General features: G+C 45.3%; 1 protein-coding gene across 1 annotated transcript in view; it reads left to right on the top strand.

The window, feature by feature from the left end:
- Disc1 (DISC1 scaffold protein) overlaps positions 1–18,050 on the top strand; it is a 211,010-nt gene that overhangs the window by 94,015 nt on the left and 98,945 nt on the right. Inside the window, exons 7-8 of the mRNA XM_040755305.1 lie at positions 6,210–6,264; positions 9,351–9,453. Coding sequence (XP_040611239.1) covers positions 6,210–6,264; positions 9,351–9,453 — 158 coding nt within the window. The remainder of the gene's footprint in view (positions 1–6,209; positions 6,265–9,350; positions 9,454–18,050) is intronic.

Raw genomic sequence — 18,050 nt, 5'->3', positions numbered from 1 at the left:
TATGCCTGAGAAATGTCAAACAGTTTACCAATGTGATGGCAGTTACAGAGAGAAGGCATGGGTGTGTGCACATATGGCTATATTTATACATGATGCTTATATTTGTGTATATAAGTGCATGTGTTTGTCTGTGTGTGTATAGTGTGTGCATGCGTATGTGTGTTTGTGAATGTGTATACATATGTGTGTATGTGTGTGTGTGTGTGTGTGTGTGTGTGCGCGCGTGCGCGCTCTCTCCTTACTCAAACTGTCAAATTCAAGAGAGTTGAAGAAAATCCAGTAAATTGAGTATTGGCTTATTTACTTGGTGCCTCTACCTTCATGGAGGGTGGGAAACCTTTGTATTTATGTCTGCCTCCGCAACTTGTTATACTTTAAGGAAAACTTATATATGGTTGTATCTTTGAGTTTATGGTCTATCACTGAGGAGGCAGAGGCAGGTTGATCTCTGTGAGTTTAAGGCCAGCCTGGTGTACATACTAAGTATCAGGCCAGCCAGGGATACATAGGAAAATCCTACCTCAAAAAAATCAAATATATAAAAAAGAAAAAAGGGTCACAGTCCTCCAACACATTACCCCAGTCCCACTCTACCGGGTTGGTAGAATGTGGGCTTTGTGATGAGGCTCGGGATAACGGAGTGTAGCATCCCAGTTCAAGTTTAGATGCAAGCAAGGGCTTTGGAGTTCAGAGAAAGAACTAGAAAGGAGGTTGTGGAAGTTTGAATGTAATTGCCTCTCATAAGCTCATAGGGAGTGGCACTACTGGGAGGTGTGGCCTTGTTGAAGGAAGCGTGTCACTGTGGGGGCAGGCTTTGAGCTCTTTTGCCTAAGCTTCGCTCAGTGTCACAATCCATTCCCATTCTCTTCTGATCAAGATGCAGCCAGCATCATGTCTGCTTGCATCATGCTCCCCGCCATGATGATAATGGACTGAACCTCTGAGCTGTAATGTTTCCCTTGATAAGAGTTGCCATGGTCATGGTGTCTCTTCACAGCACTAGAAGCCCTTACTAAGACAGAGGTTCTCTAAATACAGAGGAAGCATCTAGGAGGAGGCTCAAAAGTCAGCATTTCCCTGCTGGTTCACTGTGACCCTTACATAGTGAGGCAGACATCAGCTGGAATAGTTCTCTCTAGTTAAAGTGTGTGCAACCTGATTGCCTTCAGATTCTGTGAAGTATGGTTTGCTGTCACACAGGCATGCTGGGTGTCTGGATGACGTGTCTGTAGAAAGCTTTATCCGCCTCTGGGAGCACAGATGTGCATGTCCTCTGCCTTATTGTCAGCCCTGTCACCCAAGTGGAAAGAGCGGCATGCTCACCAAAGCTGGCACTGGACACCTGCCTCTTGGCATGCATCTCTCTCCACTGCACCGCACTACCGGTCCCAGCATCACAGGCTCAGCTAACCAGCCCCTGACAAGATTGTAGGGAACAGTACTGGTGCTTTTTTGCATCCTGTCTTGCCTCAGTGAGCTATCCCAAGTCTAGAGAAATTTAAGGCTCTTTTGTCATCTGTGCCCCACAGCCGTCCTACTGGTGACGTGTGACATTATCAGCAGTGAGGAGAGGACATAAGGGTTCCAGGAGGGAAAAGGCCAAGTGGATAAATCCTCACTTTCTACAGCAGTCTCCCTTGTCACTTTCTGACCCACTTGTCCTCTGTGGAAGGCCGAAGGACTAAGCAGTAATTGGCAAGGTTGTTAATGTCAACAGAGTCCCATTTTCTGTTCAGTTGAAGACCCAAAGTGGCCTCCATGCTTGGCGTAGCTGTCACTGTGCCCTTTCTGTCATTTCTCGTTTGCTTTGGGAATAGTCTGTCATTCTTAAAGTAAATTTTGCTAAACAAGTCGGGTTGTGGAATTGGGGCATGGGAGAGAAAGGACACAGAGAAGACGGGATGAGGGCATTCTATCCCCTAGCTTTACAGAAAAGTCAGACTTTCACACAGGCCAGTCTGGGAATAAAGCTGTTTGCTGGGGTGACAGTAGGACCACTGCATGGAAAAACAACTCTCCCTACCCTCCCTTTCTTCACCCTTCCTCCCTCCCTCCCTCTTCCTCTCTTCCTTGCTTTTCCTTCCCTGGCAAACCAGTGAATAACATAGGGTTAATCTTAGTGGAGACAGGGAGGATCCCGTGTGTGTGAGTTCACTCGGGCTTTCATAGCAGCAGAGATGGGAAGGATTGACAGCTGCTCACTGTTCTGGAATGGAGGATAGAGTCCAGGATCGAGAAGTCTGCCTTGTATCCTGAGGGCGTCTGCCTTGAATCCTCACAGGAAGTTCCTCTGTCCCCCTCCTCTCCCCGCCCCCTCTCTTCCCCCTCTCTCCCCCCTCATCCTTCTTCAAGTGTGCACCATTGTGTGTGTGCATGCCCACGTGCATGTGGAGGACAGAGGCCAATCTCAGGTGTTTTCCACAGTAGCCATCCACCTTGTTTTTGGAGCCCAGTTCTCTCACTAAACCTGAAGCACATACCACCACACCTAACTTTAAAAAGTATTTTTATTTTACTTTATGTATATGGGTGTTTTGCCTTCATGTATGTTTATGCACAACATACAAACAGTGTGCAGAGGGCCAAGAAGAAGGCATCGGATACCCTGAATCTGGAGTTACTGGCAGCTGTGAGTTACCATGTGGATGCTGGGAGTTGAACCTGGGTCTTCTGGAAGAGCGAACAATGTTCTTAACTGCTGAATCATCTTTCCAACCCCATGGCTTTTGTAAATACCTGGTTCTGTGTGTGAAATTCAGGTTTTCATGCTTGTGTGCCAAGCACTCTACCAGCCAAGACATCTCCCCAGCTGTTGACTGTTATTTCTAGGACAGTTGTGATTATTTCTAGGAAATAATCTCTTGTGAATGAAGAGGTTACTTTCTGTAAACAGAGTCATCTGGGTAGGCGACTTCTGAATCCAAGTGCAGTATCCTTTGATATGAAGGGGTAGTTCATGGTTTCTTTGTTTATTGAGACAAGATCTCACGTAGCCCAATGTGCTATATAGCCAAGGATGACCTTGAACCCAAGGATGTTGCCAAGCTTAGGATGACCTTGAACTCCTGCTAATCCTTCCTCCACCTTCCTGGTGCTGGGATAACAGGCATGAATCACCATACCCAGAAATGAATGGATGTTTTTTATTTGTCATGAACAATATGTAATCATAGTGAAACAGCAACAAGCTTTATTATCAACATACATGAAACCCTTATCAATATTTAGCTGGTATAATGTATTTTCAATGGGTATTCCTATTAGTATTCAGGCATCTGTACTGTCCTGTCCTTGGGGTTCTGACAGGATACACCCTCAGCTGCAGCCACTAAGAACACCAGGGACATACCAGTACAGAAGTCTTAATACTAACAACTCTTGCTCCTAGGCACTGCAGTGTGGTGGTAGCAGCATCACATGTGGGTGGAGTTAACATGACTCACTGTACTTTAGACACCCCTGTCCTGTTAGAACAGATCCTCTGTTATCTACATTGTACTTTGGGTTCTGAGAAATGCTAAATATAGTTTGAAAACTGTTAGTGCAAAATACGGATGATTCATAGTCTTCTCTCCCCACATTGCTTCCATTCTGTGTATCCCCTGGGGATACAACTAATGTTAATATTAGCCTGAGCAACACATAATTAGGAAAATAAATCTACTGAAAAAAGTAATATAGCATAAATTAAATAAATTAAGTATAAATCAAATCTGATACAAAACAATGCATTCAATTATCCGCATCACTACTTCCTCCTCTCACAGAGATATTTGAGTTGAAGCTCATTTTCCTTCTAGGGCAAGGCCAGATTAGAGCCCAGAGCAACAAGCAGAGTCCATCCTTGGAAAGGTGGTACCTGATCTGCTTTTCACTGGGGTCATGGGACATTTGCTTAAGGTGTTGTCCTTGAGGCAAGCTCAGTCTTAGACTCAGGAAGAGAGCCTGCTATCTGCTTTAATACATAAACTAATGAACTAGTTTTTCAGTGTGTTCAGGAATATATATTGTGTTGTTAAATATATATATATATATATAAATATAACAGCACAACAAATAGAACAGCATAATCTATTGTGCTGTTAAATGCAAAAAGGTTCTATTATGTGGCGAGCCATTGATTAAGAGGGTGCCAGCTGAGGCGCTGAGGATGTAGTTCAGTTGGTAGGATGCCTGCACAGTACACAGCAAGTCATAAGTTAGACCCCTAGCACCACAAAAAAGCTTAGTGTCACGGTACACTCCTGTAATCTCAGCACCCAGGATACAGGGCCATGATGGTCAGGGTTTCAAGGTCATCCTGAGCTATATTGTGAGTTCAAGGCTAGTGTGACCTATATGAAACCCTGTCAAAAAGCAAGACAAGCAAGCAAACAAAAATGTGCTGTTTGAATAGACTCTGGTGAGCCTGGCAGAGAAAGGACACACGCTTTTGCTGAAGAAGGGTTACGAGTGTGACAGCAGGCTCCAGAGCAGTGCTGCCTCTGGAACCAAGCCGTGCCTCACATGCTCTGCTCTTCTCTCCGCAGCAGCTCGAGTGGTCTGTCTTGTTTTGTTTTCCACACACACTGACACCCAGACTTCTTACAATGTCCTGTCTCCATCTAGCCAAGGTCGGCAGTGCTCCAGGCTCCCCCGCCATGCCTATCTCTGCACTCGTGTTTGCCAGATGGTGACTCCTGACTCAGAAGAGGCTGTGGCCACATGCCGTGCCCCTCGCCTGTGCCCACTGTCTGTGTTTGGTTGGTTTCACTCTTTCCAGTAGCCACTCATCGGGTACAGTTTACAAGTGAGAAGACTGGCAGTACCTGCTCCAGTCTCTCGGAGCTTCAACCCCAGCTTGCCTAGGTTTCAGAAATCACAAACGGATAAAGATGATAACATCCCTCAATGGTTCTCATAGCTGGAGAAGAACCCCAACACGCATCTACTGGTGTCAGCTTATCTCTAAATTACACTTTGCTCCCCCTGCTGTGGAAGATTTTTCTGGAACCCCCACCCCCTGTATAGTCTCTGGAAACTGGGACCTTTTCCTCTTGCAGATCACCCTGTTTCAAGCAAGCACTGCCCCCCCACTTGTCACATAACTGACTGTCCCTGAGGGGTTGGAAGTATAAGCAAGGCTTACGTCCACAGAATGGTGGGCTCTGGACAGGGTGTTCTCATTGCTCCCAGTGTGCCCACTCCCTGAGTTTTTCTCATGACAGAGTGAACCCAAGCGGATGGGCGCTGCTCACTGGAACTTACAGTCTAGGGAGACTATATGAATAAGCTAGTATACGAAGAGATTCACAGGCATGTCCAACGTTGAACTATGGCAGACATTATTATCATAAGGTTCATACAACAAATTCCAAATATACCTCATGGTGTTTTAAGTGACTTTATGATTATGTGTTGGAACACTCATAGTTATCCTGGTGTGCCACAGGTTGGACACACCCGAAAGAAGGGACGCTGGCTAACTCAGTCACTCTTGAGAAATATGAAATATGTGTGTCTGTCTGCTTTCACTGAGGCACTGGCATTACTTCTTGAGTTGTTGACTTGCCCACTCAGATGCTAACAGTTCCCTGTCACTGTGGCCCACTCCTTTAGGAAGCTGGTTATGGGCCTCAAGGTTTTTGGTAACTAGGGTGGCTCCTCCATCATTGCTCTGGAAATTAAGACAGATTGTGTGTTCCCTGGCTAGCATGGATCTCTCTATGTAGACCAGGCTGGCTTCAAACTCATGCCTGCCTCTGCCTCCCAAGTGCTGGGATTAAAAGTGTGCTGCTATGCCTGTTTTGGTGACAGGCTTGGTACTCACCCAGTAGGCCAGGTTGGGTGGCTGTGAACCTCAGGGATCCTCTTGTCTCCATCTTCTCAGTGCTGGACTACAAATGGGTACCACTGTGCCTGGTTTATTTATGTGGGTCTGGTAATTCAGGTCCTCATGTGTGTGTGGCAATCACTGTACTCACTAAGTCATTTCCCCAGACCCTGAAGACAGATTTTTAATGGCAGCTAGAGCAAAGCATATTTAGTGTGTGTGTAGGGGGGGTGGTTTGATTCCTAGCCACGTGTTAGTTCTATGGCCATGTCAACCCTGCCAGGTGTCACCTTCTTAATCCTCTTCAGCTCCTTGGGTGATGAATTGGTAGTGTCTTACATGCATAGAGCTCCACCTTGGAGTCATGAAGACCAACATTCTGTTCTAATTCTTCTAGCCTCCAGGAAAGGACAAAATCACTGAACTTGGCTGTTAGAGAAATCACTGCTCAGGTAAGCCCATCCTCCCATTTTCTTCTAACCCAATTTCATATCCAGATCACTGAGGGCTTAGGCTTTAGAAGAAACAGACTCTGTGGAGACATTTCCCAGACTGTGGCAGAGAAGAAGAGCTGGGTAGGGGAACTGCTACTTCCATGGAAGTCTCCGCCCATGGTCACTTCCAAATGGACCGCTGACCTTGGCTTCAGTCCAGAGGCTGGAAAAGGACCTGTTGGAATGCTTGAATGCCTTTATTTAAAGAGGCCTTTAGAGCTGGCTGTATGGCTCATAATTGCCATCTCAGAATTTCAGAGGCAGAGGCAGAGATAGAAAGAACAATGGTTCAAGGACAGCCTGAGCTACATAGCAAGATATTGTCACAAACAAATGAGTGGACAAACAAGGGTTTTAGGATGGAAGTAGTTTGCTTCTCCTGGGAGTTCAAGTTCAGGCTTCTCAGAAATGGAAATGGTTTAGTGGATGAAGTGTTTTTCATTGTTTTTAAGTTTTCCAGATCATTTTGCTAATATTATTTGTTGTCTATATTAGTTACTTTTCTCACTGTGTGACAAAAATACTGGACAAAAGCATCTTAAGGGAGGGTTTATTCTGGCTCACAGTTTGAGGATACAGTCCATCATGGTGGGGGAAGGCATGGTGTTAGGAGTATGAGGCAGCTGGTCACATGGTATCCACAGTCAGGAAGCAGAGAGATGAATGCTGGCACTCAGTTCATCTTCTCATTTGTATTCAGTCCAGGACCCAGCCCATCGGATGGTAAGACCCACACTTAGGGTGTGTCATCCCAACTCCTTAACCCAGTCTTGAAAACATGTTCAGAGATGGCCTCCTAGGTAGTCCTAGATCTTGTCAAGTTAATCTCTGTCTTTGTGTGCTTCAATCACAAAGCACTGAAGTTGGGCAGCTCTCAGGACTGGAGGGCTGAGGACCAGGTGCCAGCAAGGCCAGGTTCTGGTGGGGATCTCTTATGAGGCACAGATGCCAGTTCCATGCTGTGTCCTCAAATGATGGAAAGAGGGAGCGAACAGGAGGCCTCTCTGAGGTCTCATTATTATATTACCATTATTATTACTATCATTATCATTATCATTATTATTATTAGAGAGAGAGACTCTGTGTGTGTGTGTGTGTGTGTGCGTGTGTGTACACCTGGAGGACAGTCATAGGTGTTATATTTAGGAATGCCATCTACCTCTTTGATAGGCTCTCTCGTTCGCCTGGACCTTACTGATTAGACTACACTGGCTGTTAGTAAGCTGTAGGGATCCTCTGGTCTCCACTTCTCCAGCTCTGGGGTTATAAGTTTGTGCTATAATGTTCAACTTTTTACATGGGTTCTGTGGATCCAGCTCAGATCCCCTTGTTTACAAAGCAAACACTTTTATTGACTGAGCATCATCCCCTGGGGACCCTTTTCTAAGGGCATCTATGCTTTCATAAGGTTCTACCCTTAGGACCTGTTGCTTCCCAGAGCCCCACCTCCTAATCCTATCTTCATACTGCAGCTGAAGATCTCAGCACGTAGACTTTTGGGGGACACAAGCATTCACATCATTGCACATCCCATCTCTAAGATATTTATAGTCAACTTATAATGACTTTGCTTTTCTATCAAATTAAGGAGCTCGTGCCTTAGATTTAAAAATGTAAATGTAAAACTTCCGTTCTTTAATGAGTTCCTTAGGGGCTAATTTTATTTGTAAATAAGGAAGACATGCAGAGTTTTCTGGGGTGGGTATGTGTATTACATTGGACATATGTGAGCATAGGAAGCTGTGTCACCAAACTGACTCGTCACCTGGGAAGTCTAACCTTGACTGATAAGTGACTATGAGGCAAGAGGCTCAGCTCAACACACACACACACACACACACACACACACACACACACACACACACACACCAGAGGGGGGAACGGAGAGAAAGGGAGGGAAGGAGGGAGGGAGGGAGGAAGGGAGAAAGAGAGGGAGATGCTCAACTCCTGATATTTTCAGAGTGAGATGCAACCTTTTTTATACTTATTACATTTCTTGACTCTCTTGGGTTACCCAAACCAAAGGTAATTAAGGGATAAATGAGATGGAAATAGTTAGAAATAATTGGGATATCTAGAGATTGCTAGATATTATATTATATCCAGCAGAGACTGAAAGAGTGCAATTTAATCAGAAAATTTAGAAAGGCGGTTTCATATTAATAGTGTAGCTTGAATGATGGGCTTTCTCAGCAAAGGAGAAACTGACCTAATTATGATTAAGAGACACTGTTAACTAAAATCAGAAATGCTAGACATGGATTAGATGAGACCTTAGAATTCTGGTTGGTGTCACAGAGTTAACTGGTGAGTCCTTGAACTTCCTGAAATGACAGTTGTAGGTGGAGAGATGGGTGGGGCCTGTCATGGAGCATTGAACCAACTGAGACAGGGCCAGGGGAAGCTGCCCTGGACATCTTCCATTTAGTTCTTGGTTCTAACACCCTCACAAGTTTCAGGACTCCTGAAAGAGCCTCAGGATGAGTGACTGATGTGAGGATAAACAGTTTGTGCTGGCTTTGGCTCAGAGACCGTCTGACCGTGCTGGGAATTTCACAAAGCAAAGTTGGAAAATCCCAGGCACAGAGGGGAAATGAATCACAGCAGCCTGTAGAGAACTGGTGGATGTTTTGGGATTGGGTGAGGTCTGCTTTGATTCTGATGGTAGCTTCTGTTTGATCGCAGTTGGCTGTACCTCTCAAGATATAGATTGCATGGGGGAGATAGAATCCCAAGTGTTCTGTGGGCTCTCAGTCCAAGTGGACTGATTATTTCCAGTTCCCGAATGGGACTGCATATGTTTTTATTTTGGCAATAAATAAAAATAACGATTCTTGGGGGTTGCATCCTCCGTGGACTTCCCCAAAATGCCTACCTCTTCCTTCTTTGCTTTCCTTCCAATCCCATTGCTTCCTAAACCCCACATTCTGCTTCCTCTCTGTCAATCAGCTTAGTGACTTAGAAACCCAGACTCCTCAGACAAGGTTCCCTCTGTCTTCTGGTTTGTCACAGTAGACTCTGATTCCTGCCATTTCTCCTTGTAGGTGTGCTCAGGTGAGAGGCTGTGCAGCTCTCTGAGGAGGAGACTCAGTGACCTTGACACCAGGCTGCCTGCCTTGCTGGAAGCCAAGATGCTGGCCATAGCAGGTAACTGTCAAGGTGCTCATATTTTTGTCATTGATTAACATGAGGATGTCATCCCAGCTATCTGGGAGGCTGATGCAGGAGGATTGCAAGGTCAGGGCCTGGTCTACACTGTGAACTCTAAGCCAGTTTGAGTGATTTGGAGAGATTGTCTCAAAATAAGTTAAGAGAAATGGAGAAGGATGGTAGAGCACTTACTTAGCATATGCAAAGTACCAAGCTCAAGGTCAATGCCTAGCAACACACACACACACACACACACACACACACACACACACACACACACACACACACGAGAAAGCTGGACTTGGAACATGGTGGTGTCTCGGATCACACCCTCTTCATGCCAGCTGCTCTTCATGGAGAGATTTCTGCCTATGAACATAGCTTGAGAAGATAAGTGTATAGTATCTTGCTGTGTCATTTGATTGCTATTTTCAAACACTCCCTTACACACACACACACACACACACACACACCAGCATTTGCTGTTTGACTTAACATTTGTAATAGCAGTGTTAGGCAAGTGGGAAGGCGACTAAGAGCCCAGTGGAGAGGTGGGGTGATCAAGGCTGAGGGTATATCCTTTTAGCAGGTTCATGAATTTAGCCTAGCAGTGGCAGACCAGTGGCTGGGGTCCAGACTCTCCTGGGTGTGATGGATGGATCTTTAGCTCAGTTATGTAAATGATAGCCTTGAAGAGATCTGTGAGATTTACAGGCTGGATGAATGTTCAGTCCATTGGCTTCAGGGGAATCAGAATTAAACAGGAAGGTGTAATAATTACACATATGGGTTTTCAATGGTGTTTTAAGAAGGAGCGTGGTGCCTGGCAGCTTCTGTTCCTCACGTCGTTAAACACTAATGCTGCAGCTAACGAGCCACTTGGTCCCCGATGCAGCCAAGCGTGGCATTTACAACCCTAGAACATGGTGGGTGAGCGTGCGACCTGCCTCGTAACTGCCTTCCGTGCCACTTAGTTGGAGTTATGGCCTCATTTGCAGGGAGGGAACAAAAGAAGATGGAATGAGTCTTGTCTCCGAATTAGGGTTTTGCCTTTCTTAGTCGATACATTCCCTGCCCCCTCCCCTCTGCCCCAGAACAGGTGGGTGAGCCTCTGGGAAGAAGCGAGTGTGACACAAGAGGCAGAATTCCCTCATTCAGTCATCAACAGCCTGTCTTCAGAAGCCCAAGGAAGATTCTTCAAACTTTTCAGAAAAAGACAATTTATTTCCATGTGCCTACATGTGTGTCTGTGCGTGGGTATAGTTTACTTATGTGTGTCTCCGTGTGTGTCTGTGTGTGGGTATGTACACATGTGTGCAGCCAGAGATTCTGAAGATGGCATACTGCAGACTGGCATGGGGCTTTTAGTTTTAGCTCTTTGACTGGCTGAGGAAACTGGGGAAGCTTCGTTGGCTAGGATGTTTCAACCCCTGTCCAGAGCCTGACTCATGATGCTGTGGCCCATCTGCTGCTGCCTGGAGTCCCTAAGGCTGAGGAGCTTCCTTGCTCAGTTGTTCCTGTGGCCTGTTCCGAGAGCCTGGAGCCAAGCTGGGGTGCAATCTGGGATTGTTGGCAGCTCTCCCCACTGGGAATTTGAAGGGCATCTGGCTGCTTACAGAGCACCTTTCTTGAGGAAGTCTTGCCTGGGGAATGTATAGCCTCGTGTCTACCTGTTTATCCAGGACCAGGTCCCTCATACAGGAGGCCATTTCATACTGCTGATGACCCCTTCCAGTCTGTGCTGCCTGCCCATTGCTCTGGTGTTTAGGAAGAGCTGGCCTGGGCAGCATGCATGCGTGCACATGTGCATGTGTGCGCGCGCGCGTGCGTGTGTGTGTGTGTGTGTGTGTGTGTGTGTGTGTGTGTGTGTGTATGTGTGTGTGTGAACAAACTTGTGTGAATGTGTGTCTGTGTATATCGGTGAATATGAATATAGTGCTCATGGAGGCCAGATATCAGATCCTCTGCATGTGTGTGCTGGGAGTTGAACTCAGGTCTTTTGGATGAATAGCCCATGTTATTAACTGCTGAGTCTTTGCTCTAAACCCACAGCCTAGGATATTTCAGCGGAAGGCTCAAGCATAGCAATAGGGATGGAAATGAGGTCAGAGGCATTTCATGTCCTATATGAGCATCCTTCATTGAGGGATGGTTTGTGTATGAGTTCTGACATGAAATGAGAAGAGTCAAGTACAAGTTTGGCACTCTCCCATGGGCACTTGGAATGGAGAAGTCACTCCCCTGGGTTGTGGTTCTTCAGGCAGAGACCCAGGGGATCATCAGCACCATTCCTGGGTGATCAGGAAGTCTGGGGTGGGGGTGAGTCAGGAACACCTAGGGCTGTACAGAGCAAGTCTTGTCAGGGGCTTGGCTGTGAGTTCAAATGGGAGCACAATGCTATGTGGGGCGGGATAGCAGTGTTCCATGGCTCCAACTGTGATATTCCTGCCTCTCTGGGATGCCATCTGAAGTCTCTCCATGTTAAACATTCATTTCTCCCACCACACATGTCTCCAGGTATTTGGGTCAAGGAATGATCTGGGTTTAATAAATGGCCACTGTGGAGTTTTGTTAAAGGCTCAGCATTAAAGCATTGATGACTTCAGGGGTCTAGGACATACTTCCAGGATAAGTCACCCCTCTAGGTTCTTGCAGAGGTCTTTTCTTTAGGAATCTTCATAGGAGGAAGTGTCACCTTTTTTTTTTAAACACGAGTTCTAGGGATCAACCTCATGTCCTCATACATGTAAGGCAAGCGCTGTACAGACTTTACCATCCATCCCCCCCCCCTTGTTTTACCCGCTCATTGTGGGACACTTTGTCCCCTGTATCTTAATGGTCACTTCTCAGAGGGCTGGGACACTGCTTAGTTTTCTCTTGTGTTGCCTTCATGAGATCAGAAACCGTGGGCTTCATTGACAGAATGACGCATGCCATGTGTTCAAACTGTGCCTGTGGTGAGCGGATATCTGCAGCATTTAGAGAGGTTTGAAATCAGCCTCTTGCCTGGGCTGGAAGCCTGCCTGGTGGCTTATTCCTGTGCAGCCATCAGCAAGATATGGAATTCTCTAGATTTCAGTTTTCTCAGCTGTGAAGCCAAGAAAACAATGTGTATTCAGAGAACATAAGAAGCTGCACAATGATCCCATGCTGCCTTAGCATTTTCATGGTATGCATTAAAAGAGTCCTTTCAGATAAATTTAGGCTTGGAGAAGATTGTATACAGTCCTTTAAAAGGACAATGAATTGGTTAAGGTTTTACTCAGCTGCCTTCATCTTCATCATTAAAGGCTTCCTGGACATCTTTGGGTGTCAAGCTCTGAGGTAGATGTTTTTACTTGGCCTCCATCCTCCTGAGTCATCAGATGAGCCAAGATTTCTCTTTTGGGCCACCACCCAGCTCCCAAATCACGACACAGAGACTTCTTATTAGTTATGAATGCTTAGGCTTAGGCTCTTTTCTGGCTAGCTCCTCTAACCTAAATGAACTAGTTTCTCTTTATCTTCCTTTCACCTTGGGGCTTTTTACTTTTCTTTCCTTCTGTATATCTTACTTTCACTGTTTCTCATGTCTGGTTGGCAGTGTCCCTCTCTTTCTCGCTCATTCTCTTCTCCTTCCTTTTCTCTCATTCTTTTCTTTCCTATTCATCCTCTCTGTCCACCAGCCCTGCCTATTCTTTTTCCTGCCTTGCTATTGGCCATTCAGCTTTTTATTAGACCAGTCAGATGCTGCAAGGTGAAACCAATGCAGCACATGGTTACATAATCAAACACACATCCTTACATCATTAAACAAAAGCAGCATAAACAAATGTAACACACCTTTACACAGTTAAAGTAATATTCTGCTTCACAAACAAATGTAACACATCTTTGCCTAGTTAACGTACTATTCCACAACAATCAGAGCTGTTGGCTGCAAAGTTTTCCTCCAAGAACAAGTGGTAACTTCTGTAAGGTTTTCTGGTTTTGTGTTTGTGGTGTGCATATGTGTGCACATGCTCACATGTGTGCTTGTGGGGGCTAGAGATCAATCTCAGATGTTGCTTAGGAACCATACATACCATTATCATTGCTACTAGTTACTATTATTATTATTATTATTCATGTACTTTTGAGACAAAGTCTTTCACCAGGTCCTAGGGATCCACAGCTAGGCTAGGCTGGCTGGTCAGTGAGCCATAGGGAGTCTCCTGTCCCCACCTCTGCAGTTCTGGGATTACAGACGTTCTACCAGACCCAGCATTTTACTTGGATGTGAGGGGTTGAACTCAAGCCCTTATGCTTAGACAGCAAGGGCTTTACTCTCTGAGCCATCTCCCCAGTTTCTGAGCTGTCTTCTGTAGGATTTTCTGCCAGGTTGCATGTTTTTGTTTTTTGACAATCTCATACATACACATAATATACTCTGATCACCGTCACTCCTCCACTATCCCTGTATTCCCTTCCACTCCTTCTTTGCCCTTCCTCCTTCTCAACAAGTTACCCTCTGACTTTCTTGCCTTTTTTTTAAGACCCACTGAGTTTAATTAGAGTAGCTTGGCTTTAGGGCTACTGGCATGTCAATAACTTAACCAGTGGTGACACCTGCAAAAATGGTTCCCTTTCTCCAGCAGCTGTTACCATCCAAGAGCTTCTCAGCTAGGGATGGGTCCATGAGCTCCTCCCCATCCATGCAGGAATGCTACTGGCTTGATCTAGTACAGGTCTTGTGCAGGAAACTACAGCTGCTGTGAGATCCTGAATGCAATGACCATGTCCAGAAGACAGTGTCTCACAGTCCTGCTCCTTCTTTCTTCCCTCTCTTGCCACATGGTCCTTGAGTCTTGGGGTGGGGGTGGTGATGTAGTTTTATTCTTTTATTATTATTTTTCTCTTTTTTATTTTTAATATATTTTTTAAATTTAAATTTAAATTAAAAACAAGGTTGCTTCACATGTCAATTCCAGGTCCCTCTCCGTTTCCCTCCCCTCCTCCAGTGCCCTCCCACCAACCCCCCCCCAATATTCCCTCATTTCCCCAGGGAGGGTGAGGCCCTCCATGGGGGTGTCTATAGTCTGTCATTTCATCCAGGGCAGGGCCTAGACCCTCCCCCAAGAGTTCAGGGTGAGAGTGCATCTCTCATTGTTGGATGGGAGTCCAAAGTCCATTTGTATAGCCAGGATAAATACTGTTCTACTACCCAAGGCTCAACAGATTACCTAGGCCTCCTCACTGACACCCACAGTGATGTAGTTTTAAATGCAAGTTCTTTCTGATTTCACAAAAGCCTGAAGTCAACTGACCTTACAAGGATTGGGTCTTAGAACACCAGGCATCACTGGTGACCACATTCAGCCACAGAGAACAACGGATTCTTCACGTTCTCCTGGATGTGGCCGCTGGATGACTCCTTCTATTCCAGATGTTCCTGTCAAAATCTGATGCATCTTTGAGTGGATAGAATGGGGTATAGTCTTCCTCCTGAAGAGTGAGTGTGAAGAGAGGCTGATCCTGTGACTTTCTTCTTAGAAAAGTTTCTTTCTTTCTTTCTTTCTTTCTTTTTTTTTTTTTTTTTTTTTTTTTGGTTTTTTGAGACCCAGTTTCTCTGTATTGCTTTGGAGGCTGTCCTGGCACTCACAGAGATCTTTCTGCCTCTGCCTCCTGAAGAAAGGTTTTTTATTAGCATATATTATGCACAACAGTGGGTTTCGTCATGACATTTTCAAACATATATATCATGCATTTGATCATGCTTATCTCCATGCCCTCTCATGCCACCACCCATTCCTGCTGATCAGCCTCATTCCAAAGAGTCCCCTTCCACCTTCATTTCCTGTATTGTTGTTGTTATTATTATTTATTATTATTTCAAATGTATATGTGTTTGGCCTGTGTGTATGTCCATGAGCCACATGTGTGCTTACCTGCAAAGGCCAGAAGAGGGTGCCAGATCCCCTGTAACTGAAGTTACAGATGTTTGTGAGTCATCATGTGGGTGCTGTAACTTGAACCCAGGTCCTGTGCAAGAACAGCTAGTGCTCTTAACCACTGACCCATGTTTCTCTCCCTCCCTCCCTCCCTCGCTCCCTCCCTCTCTTCCTCCCTCCCTCCTTTCTTTTTTGGTGAATCAGTGAGTTTCATTAGGATCACTTGCAGGAGCATGGGCACCTTGCCAGAGGCTCCAGAGTAAAGCCATTAGGAGCTGTCAAATGTGAGTGTTCTGGTTTGGCACCTTCAGTCCTCTGTGGACACCTCTGTGTGGAGACTTGAACTAAGTATAGGGATATGTTTAACTTTAGGACAAATTGGCAGACTTGTTCTCAGTGGGATTGCACCTCTGCATGTTTGGGAGTTCAGGAAATTACACACACACACACACACACACACACACACACACACACACACACTCCAATATTGACCATTTTTGGTTTAGTGTTTTGCGCCATTTGAATGGGTTGAAGTGGACTCTACAGCCTTTATTTACACTCCTGGTGACTAATATTATCCAACATGTTTTCACATGTGTGTAGGCCATCTGCGTATGGCCCTTTGTAATAGGTCTGGTGAATCTTTGTTCATGTTCAGTGTGTCATTTGTGTTTATTGTTGATATGTAAAATTGAATCCTTTGTCAGCTATCTGTAGCAAATGATCTGTCCCAGTTTGACTTGACCTCCCCTCCCTTCCTCTCCCCATTCCCTCTCCCCTCCCCTCTCCCCTTCCCTCTCCTCTCCTTTGCTATCCCTTACCCACCCCTCCCGATTTCTTCCCCCTTTTATTTTTACATTTCTTTGATTTTGACATTTTTATGTAGTTTAGACTGACTGAAAACTTGCTGTATAGCTAAATCTGGCTTTGAATTCCTGATCCTCCTGCCTCCACCTCCCAAGTACTTGAGTATCAGGTCCACCACACCCAGCTTCCCTGCCCAGCTTCTTTTATGTGCTGAAAGCTTATCCCAGGGTTTTTCTTAGATTGTTGTGGTCTGTGTCCTCTACAAAGCTCTGCCTGGTCCAAAGCTGGCACCTTGCTCCTTCTTACTCTCTAGTTGTAGCTTCATCGTTTGAACTTTGTCTGAGTCCCATGTTTTACCCCTGATGTAATTTGTGTGTGGTTTGAGGTATACATCAGGGTTCCCATTGACCCCACGTGAGTAACCGGTTGTTTTGGCAGCATCTGTTGGGATGATTTTCTTTCCCTTGTTGACTTGCTTTGCACTCAGTCGGCTCTTGGACGACTCACCCTCTTTGGCTTTCTATTGTAATCCATCAGTCAGCATGGCTATCTGCTCTAGATGCACGCAGTCCTGATTTATGGTAGTGATAGCTGGGGTCTTAAAATGTAGACTTTTTGATTGCTCTGGCTTATCTAGACCTTTGTATTTTCTTTTACATTTTAGGATGTGCCCATTCATTTCTACCAAAGGGCCTCATGAAATTTTGATAGGAATTGTATTAAATCTATGCATCAATCTGGGGCAAATTGAAACCCTAGGAGTAGCAAGTTTTCCAGTGGACGCTTATAGTTTATCTCCACAATTATTTAAGTCTTATTTCCTCTCAGTAGGTTTTCAGAAGCAGTTTCCACATCTGCATAGGATGCTTTAAATTCCTCCCTACATACTTTTAGTCCTAAAATATGCTGTGAACTGTATTTCAGAGAAATTGTCTCACAGTGGCCTGCTGCTGTTAGACCCACCGCTGATTCTTGTACCTGACCTCGCTCCTTGCTGCACTCTGCTCACCATCTATTTTATTTGCTACTTTATGACTTTTCTTTCTCATGCACCCAGCCACCTGTGGTTCCTGCGGCCACCTGCAATTCAGGTGTCATTACGATCATATTTCATAACACATTTATGCCAAATGTGCTCATTTATTTTTTATGTTATTTTTTCCATGAGGGTCTCTGTAGCTATGATAAAAACACTGATCAAAAGAACTTGGGGAGGAAAGGATTTATTTGGCTTATAGGTCACAGTCCATTTCTTAAGGAAGCCAGGGCTGGAATTCAAGCAGGGATCTGGAGGCAGGGATTGAAGCAGAGACTACAGAGGAGTAATGTTTCGTGGCTTGCTTTCAGGATCCTGTTCGGCTACCTTTCTTCAAAGAACCCAGTACACCCTGTCTAGGGAGAGCCTCACCCACTGTTGGTTGGGTCCACTTACATCAATTAGCAATCAAGAAAATGTCCACAGACACACCTACAGGCCCATTTGATGGAGTAAATTCCTCAATTGAGGGTCACCTTCCTAGCTGTGCTAAGAGCAGTCATTGCATACGCTGTGTGTTTTGATAAGGGGTAGGAGCTTAATTTAGCTGAAGTCTAACTGCAAGGCCAGCATCTGTCTACCCTGCTGTACTGTGTCAGTCCTTGGACTTTGGCATTGAGTAGAGTGATACCTGGGCTTTCCTCGATCCTGCTGGACATCTCTGGGTCATTTTCAGAGGCCCTGAATTTCCAGTGGCATCCCTTTCAGTTGACCCTAATCTTTTGATATTGCATCAGGATACTGTTGTCCCCAAAATTAATACTCAAGGATCTCACTATTCATATACAAATCCAGCATGAATGGGGGAGAAACCAAAAGGACCCCACCCGCATTGGAGGAAC

This window comes from Mesocricetus auratus, unplaced genomic scaffold, assembly GCF_017639785.1.
Source record: "Mesocricetus auratus isolate SY011 unplaced genomic scaffold, BCM_Maur_2.0 Super-Scaffold_100013, whole genome shotgun sequence".
Classification (NCBI taxonomy): Eukaryota; Metazoa; Chordata; class Mammalia; order Rodentia; family Cricetidae; genus Mesocricetus; species Mesocricetus auratus.
Note: the sequence above shows the minus strand (reverse complement) of the source record. Positions and strands in the feature narration are given on the sequence as shown.